This window comes from Acanthaster planci, linkage group LG06 (genome assembly GCF_054643075.1).
Source record: "Acanthaster planci isolate LZ-2023a linkage group LG06, COTS_SCS, whole genome shotgun sequence".
NCBI classification, from domain to species: domain Eukaryota; kingdom Metazoa; phylum Echinodermata; class Asteroidea; order Valvatida; family Acanthasteridae; genus Acanthaster; species Acanthaster planci.
Window position 1 is genome coordinate 12,815,485 of NC_141782.1, and position 15,860 is coordinate 12,831,344.

General features: G+C 42.8%; 1 protein-coding gene across 1 annotated transcript in view; it reads right to left on the reverse strand.

Moving 5' to 3' along the window:
* Positions 1-15,860, reverse strand: part of LOC110974808 (ras-related protein Rap-2b-like) — a 34,735-nt gene that overhangs the window by 5,160 nt on the left and 13,715 nt on the right. The window contains exons 2-3 of the mRNA XM_022226690.2: positions 5,844-5,935; positions 3,127-3,331 (exon numbers count right to left, since the gene is read on the reverse strand). Coding sequence (XP_022082382.1) covers positions 3,127-3,331; positions 5,844-5,935 — 297 coding nt within the window. The remainder of the gene's footprint in view (positions 1-3,126; positions 3,332-5,843; positions 5,936-15,860) is intronic.

Here is a 15,860-nt window from a genome sequence, read left to right on the forward strand (position 1 = left end):
CAACGCTGAAAGATATGTCGATATTAAAACGAGGATAAAAGCAATTTATGGCTTGTTAAGATCTGCGTGGTCGCACACAGAAGGAACAGAGATTGGAAAGTAAGGCTGAGAAAAAAGAAATCTCGTTTAGGTTTGTTGAAAAGCGTTGTGGATGTGGCCTCCCTTCTTCGGGCGGATTTTTGTGACACTGAAAATTTTGTATTTACAGGAGTTTTCCCCAAATCTGACAGATTTAAACTGGTATTATCACTATGTACGAATTAAACAAAGAGTTGCAAATGTAACAAAAAACACACCAACAAACCAAACAACCAACGAAAGAACGAATGAACAAAACAAACAGTAGGAAGAAAAGAAGCGGAAGGGTACAAACTGCTTGATTATTTACTCGGTCAAACAATAAATCCGATGTAGATCAGAGATGACTTCTAAACAATTTCCATGAGGTTTGGGAAGATGAGCGCAGCGGCAAATGATAATGGAACATAAATGAAACAGACCTAATGACATGGAGAGAGAATTTGGGGAAGATGAAGTTGGGATAAAGATATCGGCAATTTCAAACCACCGAGAGTTTGAAGTAACTATAGTCGATGCTCTTCACAAACTGCCACTGATAAGGCTGTTGGAGTGCAGTGTAAATATGCCAATTGTTAATGCCCGCGTTTCACGAACGATTCATCAATATCTCTGTTGCTATAAGGGTGCCCTGCCACATCATTACGTCCACACCGCGAGGAAAGGTTAGTGAATTGTTTTAGTTGGGAGTGCTGGTTTCCATTAACATCTTTGCAAGTGGAACAAGACAAATTCTACCAAAAAGTCAATACGCCAAGGTGTAATGATTAAAAGTCTAAAGTGATAGGTTAATGGAGTCAGCAACGTTCTATTGAAAGATAGACCTACTATTGAAAGTTAAGAGTACTGTCCCAATTGATGTTAAAACGGCGTAATGGCGCAAAAACAATTTTAGGTAGGGAACTGCCGCGCAAGCAAAGCAGACAATGTTTTTTGTTCGACACAGTACTGGGGAACAAAAACGGTTTTTGCGAGCATCGATGAGATTGAGATGATATAGGCTACACATTTCCCCAAATGGACACCTTTTTATTCACAATATGAGGTGCGTTTCTAGTTATTTTTGCGCAGTATTCAGTGAAGCTCTGTACAGAAAATCAATGATGGATTGGTTGACGATGTCAAGTTGAAATGACATGTCCGTGAACTACAAGCCAATCTGCTTCTACCCGTAAGGAGAACCCATCGTGTGCGATTTTAACATTGAAGTAGTAAACGGGAGACCCGGGGTGCCAAGCAAAAAAATTATGAATTGAAGGTTTTAGAAGGGGTTTTTGAATGCATTCAAAGAAACGAAAAGGGATCTGTTTTAATTCTTGAAATACATTGCTATGAACCCTTAACCCTCGTTTTTCAGTCATTTTGTTAAGTGAAAGGATTGCAGTGCCCCCTTTCAGTTCCATGCTTAAAACTCTGCATATTCACACACAAAGTTGGGACTTCACAAAACCGTTTTGACTATCTGGTCAAAGAATCCTTTTAAATTATTTGCAAGCCCCCAATAAAAAAGAATATCAGGTGCCCTTTTTATATACAGTTCAGATTCTAGACACTCAGAGCAAAACAGAATCAACTGTCTAATTCCTGTTCTGGCTGCTTGAGTTATGCCCACATAATCTCTCTAAAATAGCCGGGGGTATTTGTCATGTCTCTATGAGCGTCCCAGGTCAACTTGTGACCGAATACATGATGGACCTAACATACAGCGCTGAGTACATCCAGACATACCTGTGCATTAAGGGAGAAATGTTGTTGGCCATAATCACGCGAGCACGCTAGCTCTAGCTGCCATATTTAGAAGTGCGCGCTGGATACGTAGACCATATGGTGGATGAAGTCGTCGCCCTTGGACATTTTGTCCCAATAAAGCCCCGAGGGCAGAGGGTAACATTTTCCCACAAAACCTTAGGCGGCGGACTCTTTCGGAGTCCAACTTCGTTTCGTTTCGCGGAAAATTCGAGATCTGACATGGAACAATGAGAAGTTCCTCCTTTAATTCTGAATGTACTTTATCCCATTAAATTCTGCAAAATTTGACCCTGAATCTGGGAGCAAACCTTTTACGGGGTAAAAATGACACGGAAGAGGGATTGGACCAACAGAAAGCTTGGAAGTTTATAATATGTTTCTGAAACCGCTTCAATGTGCCTATTAAACCCCGAATCCGGTAAAGATGAAAATGATGTTGCTTGAATACCGGTGAAGGCTCTAAACGTGAATAAGAAAAGAGTGCTTGTTACTTGGCAACGACAAATCAAATGCACGAAGTCCTGTTTTAAGGTGCCTTTGCATTATGTGCGTCAACACTTGCGCATCCCTGCCGGGGCAACCTCGTTCCCATGGGCACGATCTTGCCGCGCCATGCTGGTTCCCATAATGCCTTGCGCGATCTAACCCCTGGTATTGTATAATTTAAAAATCTTTCTATTTGGTATATTTAAATTAGGACTTTAGTCAGTACTGTGTTTACGGGCGACGCAGATTTACAGGTGAGGTGCAAGAGAATATGTGGGCGCGAGCGCGCAGCTTTTGAAATACGCACGCGCCTGACTTAACGTTTATGTTTATTCATTCTAAATAGCCAGTCAGTCATTTTCGCATTCTACACGACCAAGGGCTAGGGAAGGAACGCGTAAGCAGCCCACCGAGTCGAGGGTGCTCTCAGGGCGATTTTAACGGCTGACTCCATGTAAATGGGGTCAACTGTTGTGTCTGTGACAGTGAAACGCATGAACGCATCGTGTGCGCAACGGGCACCAAAGACGTTTATATGGAAAGGCGCCTTTACTGTACCACTGAGCACAGGTTACTGTGTTTCTATTCATACAATATGGCATTTTCTCCCATGCACTTGCGACCGAGGACAAAAAAGTAGCCACCGAGGACAGGGAAACATCCTTAGTTTCCTCTGAAGTAAATCACACTCGCTGCATGTGAACACAATGTTTTGGGTTGGGGGTGTGTCCGTCTTTGCCAAGAGTGCACAAGGGGATCTACTTGACAAAGCCCGCGGTGTTTTGCCGAACATGACACTATAGCCTCACTCACCTGCGAAAGACACCTCCCTCGACCGCTCTAGGTCCGTCTTGTTACCCACCAGGATGATGGGCACTGTCTCAGTCTCTTTGGTCCGCTGGAGTTTGAAACGGAGCTCGTTGGCCTTCTTGAAGCTCCGCCGGTCCGTGACAGAGTAGACCAGGAGGTAGGCATCCCCATCGGCTAAGTACTGCTCCTCCTTGTCGTCAAAGGTGGCCTTTGGGAATAGGAAAAAGATTGGACCAAAGTTGGACAGGAGAATAGGACATGAAATGGGCGAGATAAGATCGTTCACGTTTATGATCTCAACTTCTTTTGTGTGTCTAAAATGTTCAGGATTAAAAATCATTGTTCTGTCCGACTGAACAGGAAAGGTAGCGAATCGTGTTTCATTTTTTTTCCTCAGAGACAAATTTGTGTTTTTCTACACTCCACGGGCTCAGTCCTTATCAAAGTCAAAGATAGATTAAAAAAAGCGACACAAAAATCCATGGTAAACAGTATGTGGGAATTTTGCCATTTTCTTTAGGAACTGAAAGTGCAAATACTTTCGAATTGGTACTATATGTACGAGCTTTCGGGGAAGGGTTAAGATTCTTTCAGGGACAAAGAGGAATCTGACTTTCGGTTTAGGAAAGAACCCCCCTGACCTGGGGCGCCACTGTCAGTAAAGCAAGTGAACTTAAAAGCCTGTGTCAAACCAACCGCATTTATGCATCTGCAAAGATTTTGACAAAAATCAATCTATAAAATCATCTATTGCACACCCAGGTCGGCAGGCATGAGATTTTGCATCTTGTTGCGTCGAAAATACAACTTTCAAGGAAGGATAGACTTCAAACCGGTTTCTTAAATCGGTATCTCATCCTGCGATAACGGGGAAAATCGTGACACTTATGGTACAGCGTGAGGGAGTAAGTAAGTCGTAAGAGAACGATATCATATGATAGACAGGACAGCTCCATTACGAATGAACTTGATCGCAAGGAATATTTATAAAGGAATACATTATGTGCTTGGCCGGTCTTAAACGTGCGTTTAAGACCGGCTTGGGGAATGAACGCGACGCGATATTAGCGAGGGCATTAGTCGCGTCCATTAGTAGCGTGCGTTAGTTTAAGACCGGCCAAGCACAGATTCATTCCCATTCATGAATGTTTTTTTTTTTAAGTCATAGAGTCAAAAGAAGTTAAGAAGTCAGTTATATGATGAATTTCCAAAGATTTTGTTCTAAATGTTACTTTCATTTCACCCAACACCCTCCGTCCATTTTATGGTATATTCCTTGTTCAAGTTGTCCCAATGAATCTCCTTGTATGAACTCGGCGAGCTTGGGGAGTTGCTTGCACACATACTTTTGACCAATCAGAATCGATTTCACTCTCTCGTATCCATTTGCCAGCGCTCGATTTAAACAGTGGGCATTATCACTTTTCAGCGGGCATTATCAAATGTTAATACATGGTTAAGGTGCATGTTGTTGAATAGGGAGACTGTCTGAGGCAAATTGATTCCCATAGAATGAAAATCCGCATAAACATTGATCTCAAATGTTATGACCCCAAATGGGATATCTTGCGTTGTGATCATCGCATTACTCGATCAGAGAAAAGTGAGGTCAGAGGCACGGTAAATCTTTTTCAAAAAGTCACGTTGCCTCCTGAAATCCCAGAAAAGTCGACTGGAGTGGACACAACAGCACACCGTACGAGGAGCAGTCCTGGCTCTCCAATAAGATGGATTGCCGCTAATCGACTGACGTTGTACTGCCAGGAACACGGACCGTCCGGCTGAAACTAAAGCGTCGCCGATGGTCATCGAGTGCAATTCCAGAGAATACGATTGAGAGGGAAGCATTTTAATGGACGTTGGATGGATTGAGTTTCACTGAATCGTTGAGGGGGGGGTGGTCGTAATACGGGAAAGACGGGAAAGGGGACAGGAATACCACGAGATGGCTTTCCGGGAAATATGTCGATTATGCGCCGTTCTTGTCTGAAATGGAAAATAACTAAAATGCTTCCTGTCGAGAAAATAGGCAAAAGAACGAAATTTTCGCTCAGGACGCAATACATAGGGGGCCCTACATGCAATTCAAATGATGTCAGAAAACTATGTCACCTAAATATGTTATTCGATACCTTTGTCCACTATGTAGCGTCATCGAAAAACAGTAAAGATTAAAGACTATTATATGGAATTGTGGGACAGCCCTTCGGGAAATGCTTTAAACTGCAGGTCTTTGACATTTTACTTCATTCCGTCAAGTAGGACTATATGGAACTATATTGATGTTTTTTCTTACGTGCGGTAAAATTTCACGTGACAGAAATCTAGACAAGCCTCGATCTTGAATAATCTTAAATTAAGCCTTTTTTTGAGGGTAATGATTTCAAAGAAGAAATGGTTATTATATTATGTGAGATGTGCGTCCATGGTGCTCTTTGAGAGCATGATGCCTCGCAGGCACTGTACATATATTTTTCATAAACATATCTGTGTGCTCTACGAGTCGCTGAAGAGATAAATTTACATCTCCACGGCACTTGAGAGAACTGCGGCACGGCGTGCAGCAGAGACTTAATCGAAGGGTCTTCAACGTCTTTGACGAGACTGAAATCGACAGCGAACGGAGTAGCCGCCCCAAGAGGAATTCAAGAGCTGAATACTAAAAGGCACTCATCAAAAAGAAAAGATGGCTTTCGCTGGATTAGGGAAAATGTCCTCACCTGGCCGTAAGAGGGAGTATCAATTATGTGTAGTGTCGTAATTTGGCCATCGATCTCGACCGTCTTTTCGTAGAATTCATCCTCAGGATTGTCTGTAATGAGAAGTAAACAGGACAGAGAGGTTTATTCAGAAAGGACCAAAAGATTCGAACAAATTGAGACTGGAATTTTAGCATCAGTGAATTTAAAGGTCAGTCAGATTTCTCGTTAAATGACCGCAATGCACACGAAGTTTAGTAAACACCTCCCTATACAACAAATAATCACACCGCTGGCTGCTGTCACTAGATAGTTTACATGGCTTGGTCGTTTGTTTCTGGTTAACCTGCAGGCGATGTGATACTAAATCGCCATGTTCCAACTAATGCACGAATGTCAGCCGGTCATTTCGATTCTTCGAACCTTAACATTTTCGTTGCTGTCGGAAGGAATCAAGGTGTACGCTAGCTGAAGTGCAACCGAAGCATATCATCAGCTCGATCCCTCCCCCTTCAAATAGGATGTCTTGGTAGAAAAAATATACTTGCATTGTAAGTCAAAACAGCTGAGATGTAATTCTCTGGATGAAGTCTTGTTGTACCAAGACGACGAAACTGTTTACCGTGAAACCATGCACGGTGTAATATTGGGACAAGGAAGCATTTGCGGGTGATCAATCACAGCCGCTCCTTTGGAAAAAGTGAGTAAAGGAGCATGATTGGCGAGGAAAGCGCGGAGGCATAAGCTTCTGCTTGGGATTTGGATAACACTCAAAATCTGGGCGCTTTCCGCAACTGCAAAGACACAAGTGTAGTATTACCCATATCTCGTGCTTGTCTGCTGCTAAGTAAACCTCGCGAGGGAGATGTATATCGCAAATGGAAAAAAGGGTCTCTTTAGGAAGACCTCTAGGTGGTATCCCTCAATCGCTACGAGTCGGGTCACATTACGGTCTGTCGCCGTTATTAATTCTATGCACTCACAAACGGCAAGCAAACATTGTACCTTCCCAAGGGCTCCCGTGCGTTGGGTGGTATGAACAAAGTTCACAAAGTGGAAATAAATGAATTTTCATGTTTGAAACAATGCTAATTTAATCCTTCAGAAGGCATGTTATTTCTATTCGAAATAAAATTGAAATGTTCATTTCTATATATATTCCACACGCTATATAGGACAAGACAGGGCATTTGCCAACGTATAGAAGGACAGAACTATCCCGAGGAGGGGGGTCAACTTTATAAGGAATATCAAATGCCATCAGCAAACAAAGTTATCTGCTTGACAATACATTCAAGAAGGCTTCGAACATCGACAAATATCGACATTAGTGCATGCTGGAGATAAAAACCTCCTTACGACCCGTTGGCTGTGTTTGGTGCTGTTTCTTTTATAGTCAGGGGAACTCAGGCCGGATTTAGTCTACTTTGCCTAGGACAGCAAAGGCCCAGACTCATTGAGGGTTTGTGGGGGACTATTTGTGCTCCTCATCTAAATTGATATCGCCCGAAGCCTTGACTCTACGGTTATACTGCCGTGTTGGCGTTAAGGGGCCTGTGCAATCTACCCATTGTCCAAGACCTCTAAATCTTATCACAACAGGCTTCCATCTCAAGAGCGGAGTTTTACTTATCAGAAGATGAGATTTAAGAAATAAAATGTTAATGGACGTCAGATTAAAATAAGAGAATGGGACACAGTAGCTCTAGCGCCTTCATTGGACATGGCGTCAAGTGAGGGTATCCAAGGCTTTGGTCTCAAGTTTCTCTTTAACTTTGTGTTTTATTAGCGCATATGGGGAACACAGCAGACTTTTTTCCCGAACGAAGGATAAAACTTTGTTTTCCATGTGTCCCGATCGATGGAAGAAGAAAGGGAGTAAGAATCACCGGCCGAGCGTGCACTGTCAGTGGCCCGCCGTCCTACGAAGGTCGGACTCCGACCAGCCGGAAAGGCCGCTTGTGACGCCTCACGAGGCTGCATGACGGACAAAACGCCAGAGGATCCTCGGGGACTTGACGACTGAAAATCGAGGCAAGGGTATTGATCCACCTTTCTGAGAAGACTGGGTGCCCGGGAATATTCCTCTGGCAGCCGGCCTATGTGCTAAGACCCCAGCTATTCCCCAATGCCTCTCAGCGATAGGATTTCATTTGTCTTTTTTCTTTGCGTGAACTTTGAGAACCAATATTGACGCTTTATTTTCAAACGGAAAACAAACATACTTCGACTGCCTGACGTTTTTCGTTTTTTATTCGGTCACCAGAAGGTGACTAGGCTTAGATTCAGTCTTAGAATCCTTTCAGATTAATCTCGCCCGAACCTCTTTACCTGCAGCACAAACTTCAAAGAAGTCGCCTAGGGTCATAAGTTGTTACTACAGAGAAACCTTCCATGTGATCACAGTGCATAGGAAGCCCCAATCATGGAGAAAGCCAGCGCTTTGTAAAATGGTCACCACAGTTCTGAGGGCATTACAAGGGGCCTGGTACCCGTATCAGCACGCGCCAAGATTCAACTGGAAACAACATCAACAACAGCAACCAAGAGCAGCAACATTAGCACCCACATCACTTTCAACAACAGAAGCAACGACGGATAGGACCTTTAGCACTACAACTGCGACGACGCACATTCGCAACAGCAACAGCAGCAAACGATGAAGCATCCTACTCTACCAACATTGCTCACCGCGACAACCATGATAACACTTCTATAAAACCACAGCAGCAACGACAATGCCTGCTGCTGTTCTCAATACTACTTTTCTTTTTGGTTTTCAAAGGGTGGAATCAACTTACTCAACGTCCTTCCCTTCTAATAAAACGAAACTAGAGTCAGGATATCATAGGACTGCAGGACGTAATGGGGGAACTTCGTGTGGGGGGGGGTTGAAAACACGAAGCTTTGATTAATAGATTGTCTCCCGCAGCCTTATACAACAGAGAGAATTCCCCAAGAAACTCTCGGGGCTGGAAAACCGACAACTCGGCGTGCCGTAAAAGGACGTGCCAACAAGCATGATCACAACGTGACTGGCATGTCCCGTGCGCTGAATTCTACAAATAAACAGAATGTTCAATCAGTGATTCGGATCGTGCCCGCTCGTGTCATGCACATGTTGGAAAGCGTGTACAGATCAACGCTTGTCTTTAACCTTTGCATTCTTGTACGTGACATAGCGCTAAGCATGCCTTATTTCAGGAGAACACGCTCCAAATGGTGACGGTTGTGCCGATTGGCCCTTTGGGTGAAATTGAGATGGTCGTTATCTTCGAAACATGTCTTTGCGTGTGTACATTCAAATGAAATGTGAATTTGTGCCCTTAGGAGTGTGTTTGCATAATACAGTTAAACAGATTTATAGAGACAACACATTCATTTTTCACAACTAGCTGAAATGAGGAACATTGGAATATTTATGTACGAAGGCAAGGCTCCTGAAGAAAGTACCGTAGTGTTTCGTTTAACGCAGATGGAAATCCGTTTACACCAATTCCGGCACGTACGATTCAACGATCATTACATCCCACGCTGATCTGCGATCTCATACGCTCGAGCCGTTGGGGGCATAAAGGAGCATACCTGTCCTGAGAGATGTTTTCAAGCTGTTCAGTGTTCTAGGCTGCCTAAACCTCTAAAGCTCTCCATCTTTCTTCCATATTAATAGTGAATGGGGGATGGTGACCACATGGTCTTTTATTTGTATGTTGCTCTTCCAACTTGGTTTTCAAAATGGAGATGATTTGCGTGTTTGTGATGTGCATTAAGCCTTTAAAGTCAGGCCTCCCTGGAAGGGAAAAAAAGAGGCCATGCGAGGCTGTGAGTTGAAATGAAGACGATGTGATAGAAGCAAAAAAAAAAAAAAAAAAAAAGGCAAAGGCATTATTTTCTGCAGTTTCAAGAAAGGTCTATGGATCACTCTCAAAGTGTCTGCTATTCATATGTGGGGCCAAAAGCTGGAGAAACATCATCCTTGTTAGTAGCAGATTCTATTTCCGGTAGTATTTAGTTGAGGTGTTTATTATGTGGTGTTTTGATAGTTGCGTGAGATCTGTTTACACTAAATGAATTATTCTTTTGCATTTGTACGAACGGCCAGCCGTAGTTTTACCATCAACTTACTTGTAGATAAAATACGACGGTTACGTAAAAACGAGCCAACCCTCTTCCTTAATTGAGTTGAATTCGTGGACTCAAGCCCTACCACATCTCCTAAGTCATTCCCACTTGGGCTGAAGGAAACCAAGTTTGTCACTATTTTAAAGTGAATCCATCATAATACACAGAATGTATAGAGTAAAACCATTACGTTAGGAACCCCTCCCCCAAAAAGAACCACCCCAGAGAAGAGCTGATTATTGAAGGAGAAATGTCCTTACATGAAAACTGGTATGACATGAGAATTTAACAGTCCGGGTTGGTTTGAATCATTTCTACTCGTGGTGTTTCCATTTTAGTTTGAAACAATAATCTTGGAAAAGAATACCAAAAGAGTCGTGTGTATCTGGATGCAACACTTCTACATGTAGATAACATTGCAAACTGATTGCACTCCTACATGCAGATAAGATTGCAAACTGATTGCACTCCTACATGCAGATAAGATTGCAAACTGATTGCACTCCTACATGCAGATAAGATTGCAAACTGATTGCACTCCTACATGCAGATACGATTGCAAACTCCTTGCACTTCTACATGCAGATAAGATTGCAAACTGATTGCACTCCTACATGCAGATAAGATTGCAAACTGATTGCACTCCTACATGCAGATAAGATTGCAAACTGATTGTTGTCTATAGTCTTAAAATAGATTCATGGCTTTACAGTGATCTCGGTTTTCTGTATATATATATTTCTAATGTTGTGACGGATAATGCATTACAAGTTTTATTTCACATTTATACCTTTGCATATAACTCCATCTCTATTTGCTAGTATTTTGGGGAATTTCATTAGGATGTGCCATTCTGAAGAAAATCCCACACGCATCTTTTTTTGTTGTGGAATGTATCAAGTAGTTTTTTGTCCAAGTCAAAATAATAATTACAATCGTGACGTACCGTGCAAAACACAATAACTGAAGGTCGTGTGTGTGTGTGTGGTGTGTGCCATTTTAACGCGTTGTTCTGTGGTTGTCGAACATTTCTATAGGTTTTTATCTGCTGACGGTTTCTATAATAGAATTCTGCCTACGTCTGCTCGATATTTCTCTTCTGCCTGGGCAGGTTGGTCACAATTTAATTGTCCATATGCCAAAGAGTTATTGATTAATTTGGTTTGCACTTGCATAACAAGCAGCTTATTTGTGGTTGGCTTACACTTTGTTGTCATTAGTTTGTTCCACTTATTGGTACTTATTTTTATCACTGCATTCAAAGAGCCTATTATTCCGGTAAGAAGTTTGTTCTTCAAAAATGCATAAAATTGATTACACAGCGCTCATGTCATGTAGGCCTAAATTCAAAATGCCCTTCTTTGTATGGTTAGATTTTTTGTATACAGATATGGGTTTGGGAAACAATTATAAAATGTTAATAAAGCGAAGCGAAGGGACAGGGATCATATGTTATTAATCTCACATCATATAGCTTGAGCTCGCCAGATAAACCAGCCATTTTTAATTGTCCCTGCCGACAACGGAGCGTCGCGGTATATCAGTCTCATTGTAACGTTCGGCTGCACACGGCTGCGTCCACGTGCGAGGCGTATCATCCCATGTTCGGCCCTTTTTCTTGTTAATCATCAGCGCCTGGCCTTCCCGACAAAGTCCTCCTCCACTCCCTTGCGTACCTCGGAGTGACCGAGTGCTAAGATTCTACTTTTGTGCCGTCCATAATTTGACGAGTGCATAAATGAGAACAACATTTGTCCGCAATGCGAGATCCACATTGACTATACATCACACTGTTGAACTAGTTTTAAGCTCATTATGCATGTGTGTGTCACGTAATGTGTGCATAAAAGATCCAGTACATTCGTTGTACGTGTGTTATCGCAATAGTGAGCATGGCAATGTTGTGTCATTAGTAACCTTCCTACCTTTTGCAGTACGCCATCGCGTTTACCTTTCCAAAAAGGTAAATAAGAGAGAAACGACCAAAGGAAAAAAACCCGAATCAACCGAATCAAAAACAAATAAAACAAAACAAAACACAACAACAACGATGATGACGACAAACCAAAACCTGTCTAAATGCGAGGCTCGTAATGCGCAGGAAAAAGCTTGCAAACCCCGGAACCGCTGGAGCAAAACAAGGGATAAAACTCTGAACTAATAGAAAGGAAAAAAAACAACAAAAAAACAAACAAATAAACATTTCACAAAGATAAACAGGATATACAATAAGAGCTTTCGTCCTGTATTCTGAGCAGCAAAGAACGATTCTGCTGCATCACTTTGGTGTGATGTGTAATATGGCCTGAACTGAAACGCCGGTCTCCTCTTCCCTCAAACAGGTTCCCAGCCCCGCATGCTCGTGCTATCGTTGTCATTAGTCATGCACTTTGCAATACAAACGGTAGATGGAATAATGCACTGGTAATCACACCCCACAAGAAATTGGATTGAGTCCACAAGGAGGTGGATATGCTTTTACCATTATTGTCTTAACATTAAAACCTACAGACCTATTTACATAAGCAATGATTGAATTCAGGGACCCAAAAATCAATGCCTGTAATCTAACCTTGACGGGAAAGACTAGTTTCCCGTCAAAGAATGTGTGTTTCAATTTTCAATAGTGAAAAGGGGAATAAAAGAGGGAAGTCGAAGTCTTAACAGAAGTAATTCATAAAACACACGTGTTGATAGTGCATATAGTCACGTCTTTACGCTCAAGGCTAAACATGGCGTGCACTCAATACTCCAAAAGCGTCTGTCAAAAGGGCGGGAAATAAGCCCGTTTCGAAAATGAAGAATGTACACGTGCCAGGCCTGGGCCAGGCACTGGCGACAAACTTGTCCTCTAAGAGGTATAAATAGCAAGAGTGCAGGGTCCCACCCACTATAACTACCCGCACCTCTCGAGTGTCAGCTTGTTTGTTATTTTCGGAAGCGCCAGGATCTATTTTGGGCTTTCCAACAGCATGCCAACCATCCCTGGGAACTATATTTATCCCGCTGCTGACGTCAATCCAGTCAAGTGAGCCCGCCAAGGGCAGGCAGATCGGCGTTACCCGTCGCACCGCTCAGGTAGCCGGGCACGGTGTCGAGTAGCTGGCGGGGGTCATAACGGTTGGCGATACGAATCGGCGATGAAAACAACCGATGCAATTTAGGGGCTGTAATGAACCCGAGGGCTTATTACAAGGCGTCTTGTTTATCGCCCAAGCTCTGCCCGTCCCTTGCCCGGCTTTTTGCTGGAACATTCCGATGGCAGCCACGCTATCATCACCCTCTATTATTTGTTTTCATGAAGAGTTTTTTCTTCGTTTTCCTACGCCATATTAGATAGCAGTTACTAGCTATATTACGGCCGTGTGCATAGCCATGGTTCAAGTGGCCAGGTCACTTCGGTCCACATTCATTACAGAATTGTAAGAACTCCAAATCTTCTGCCCCAGGTTAAAGCTGAACGGTATCACCAATTTATATCAAGGCCATGCATAATGGCAGTGTATCGTCACATCATATCAAACGTTATGTATCAATGGAAACATTATTTCGTCCCAGGGACTTACAGCAGCCGCCGCTTGCATGAGCGCAAGGCGCAGCATTCAGCCGTGATGACCGAAGGACATTGACCAGTACATTGTACCTTTGGAAAGACTGCACATGTCGGGTATCAGCTTGCTTACTACTAATAAGTATTTTTGAATGTATTTCTGAATATAGCGCAATTAATAACTAAAACTGCTACAACAAAATGACACCCAAAATTGTAAGGCTTACAATATTTTGTAAGAAATTGCCAGCCCTCTGTACCATACCGTCTCACCTGGAAGCATGAATGCTAACATATGGTATTCGACCTGCCATAACATGAGACTGCCGTTGAACGAATCACGAACACTATATGTATTTTGTACAAGGGCGGAAATGGAGCTGTGAAAGGCTGCCCTGCAACCAGATAATTACTGGACTTACAGACTTTTGGGTACCGTCGTGTAATACATTGTAATTTCAAGGGCTAAGTTTCTGATTGCTTATGTGTCCTGGTCAAAGCTAATAACTTGGTTCTGGCGGGAAAAAAAGAAACAAAGTGTTACAGTTTACGTCATATCATGATAGCAATCGATCATGTCTATTAATATTTACTGATGACAAACACCAGAGTTCCAGGCGTGACAGGGCAATGTTTGATTCCAAACTGTTCCCATGGAGGAGTGACTTGAGCAGGCAAGATTTGCCTGCTCAGTGAAAAAAACCTAATATCGTGCGTCAAGGGTCTCCTTCGCCACGCAACGCTGGAAAACCACGATGACCTGCAACTGAACTATATCAACAGTCGTGACTTGTATGGAGACGAAAGCTCGCCAGGATGTTGTATGACAACGCCCGACGATGTTTATGCATACTCAATTGCAACCGGAGACTGAGGTGAATCAGACACGCTCAACATGATGTCTCATTTGCAACATCCGAGGACACCGGGGCACCACGTCCAGCTAAGAACTACACTTTTATTATAGTATCATATTTTTGAAAGTCAAATTTATCTGTTACAGTTTACACTGCAACATTTCTTTTAAGAGAAATAAAACACGCAATGTATGTACAAAGAAATAGAGCCCCCTTAATGTTTTGATACTTGAGCTTGAAGTCACTTGTCACAAAACAATTTGAATTTGATGATTCATCTTTACGTTGTTAATCCTTTTCACCCACGAAGACGTCATACTACTAAGAATAGGGATCAACGCAGATTGGATTTCTGTCGACAGAGAGTGCTCGCGCAACGGCTCAATTTTTAATGACTTTTAACAGCGGGCCCTCTCAGACGCGCCGCCGACTTGCGGATGATTACTGCTGGTATGATCTGTCGGCAAAAGCGTGAAACAGGTCAATTTGACGGTTCAACACCAATTTCTACGATACCGTTGGGATGTCGAGGTCCGGAGGTGCTGTGCATGTGGCAGAAATTTATATGTAGAAGGTCTGTTAATGCACCACAATCTCTCTACCGAACGTCGATCTCATTACTTATTTGCACATGCACACATCGGATGGGATCATTGTTTCATAGGAAAAGGGAAGGGTAGCTTTTCTGAAAGGATCCTTTCTTCGGAAACCCTTCGAAACAAATCTTTGCAATTTTCATTTCATTTCATTCTCATTTTTCATTATGTATGCATCTATAATTTTTCTTAATGTCAAAGGGTGTTCCAGAGCCTTCCGTACTAAATGAATTTTGCATACTGAAGGGGAAAACATGTTTTGCTGTGTTTCAACAGGTGAGGGGAGTGAATGGTTATGCACAGATGTTTTAGATTTAAAGTCACAGACGCCTTTATATTTTTGCCACAAGTTCTCTTGCCCCAAAACACTAGCAAGTAAGGGGAGTGGCTGAGATGCAGTGCATCCAGTAAAAATCCCGACTGAGAGATCCCATGCAAAGTGCCTTTCATTAAGTCTGTTTGCCTATCTGAGCACCGCCAGAGTCCTCCAAGGTCTCACGTCAGATGTGGCACGCAGCATCCGGGAGGGTGATTCTCATACGTCACCATCAAAAGCCCGTCAGGTCTCGCACCCTGGTGTCAAATCGGCACCGACAGTGATAACATAATCATCTACAGAATGCCGGATAGGCAAGGGCTGGAATAATCACCGCGTTACTTTAGGTAACACCGGTCACTCTTGCGCCATGTGTGGGGGAAGGACCGTAGAACGTGTCGTTGCATGTCCAACCCCCAAAGTCTCCGGTTTTAACCGTCTGGTATTCATTACATTTCTTGGACGAATAAAAAAAATGACTGCTAAAAATGAGATTTGGGGAAATTAATGACAAATCCTCGAATTCTCGGCAGAGGCGAAAAATCACGAATTCCTCTTCATGGCCTGTCGTGATGGCACCAGTACGAATGAATTTCC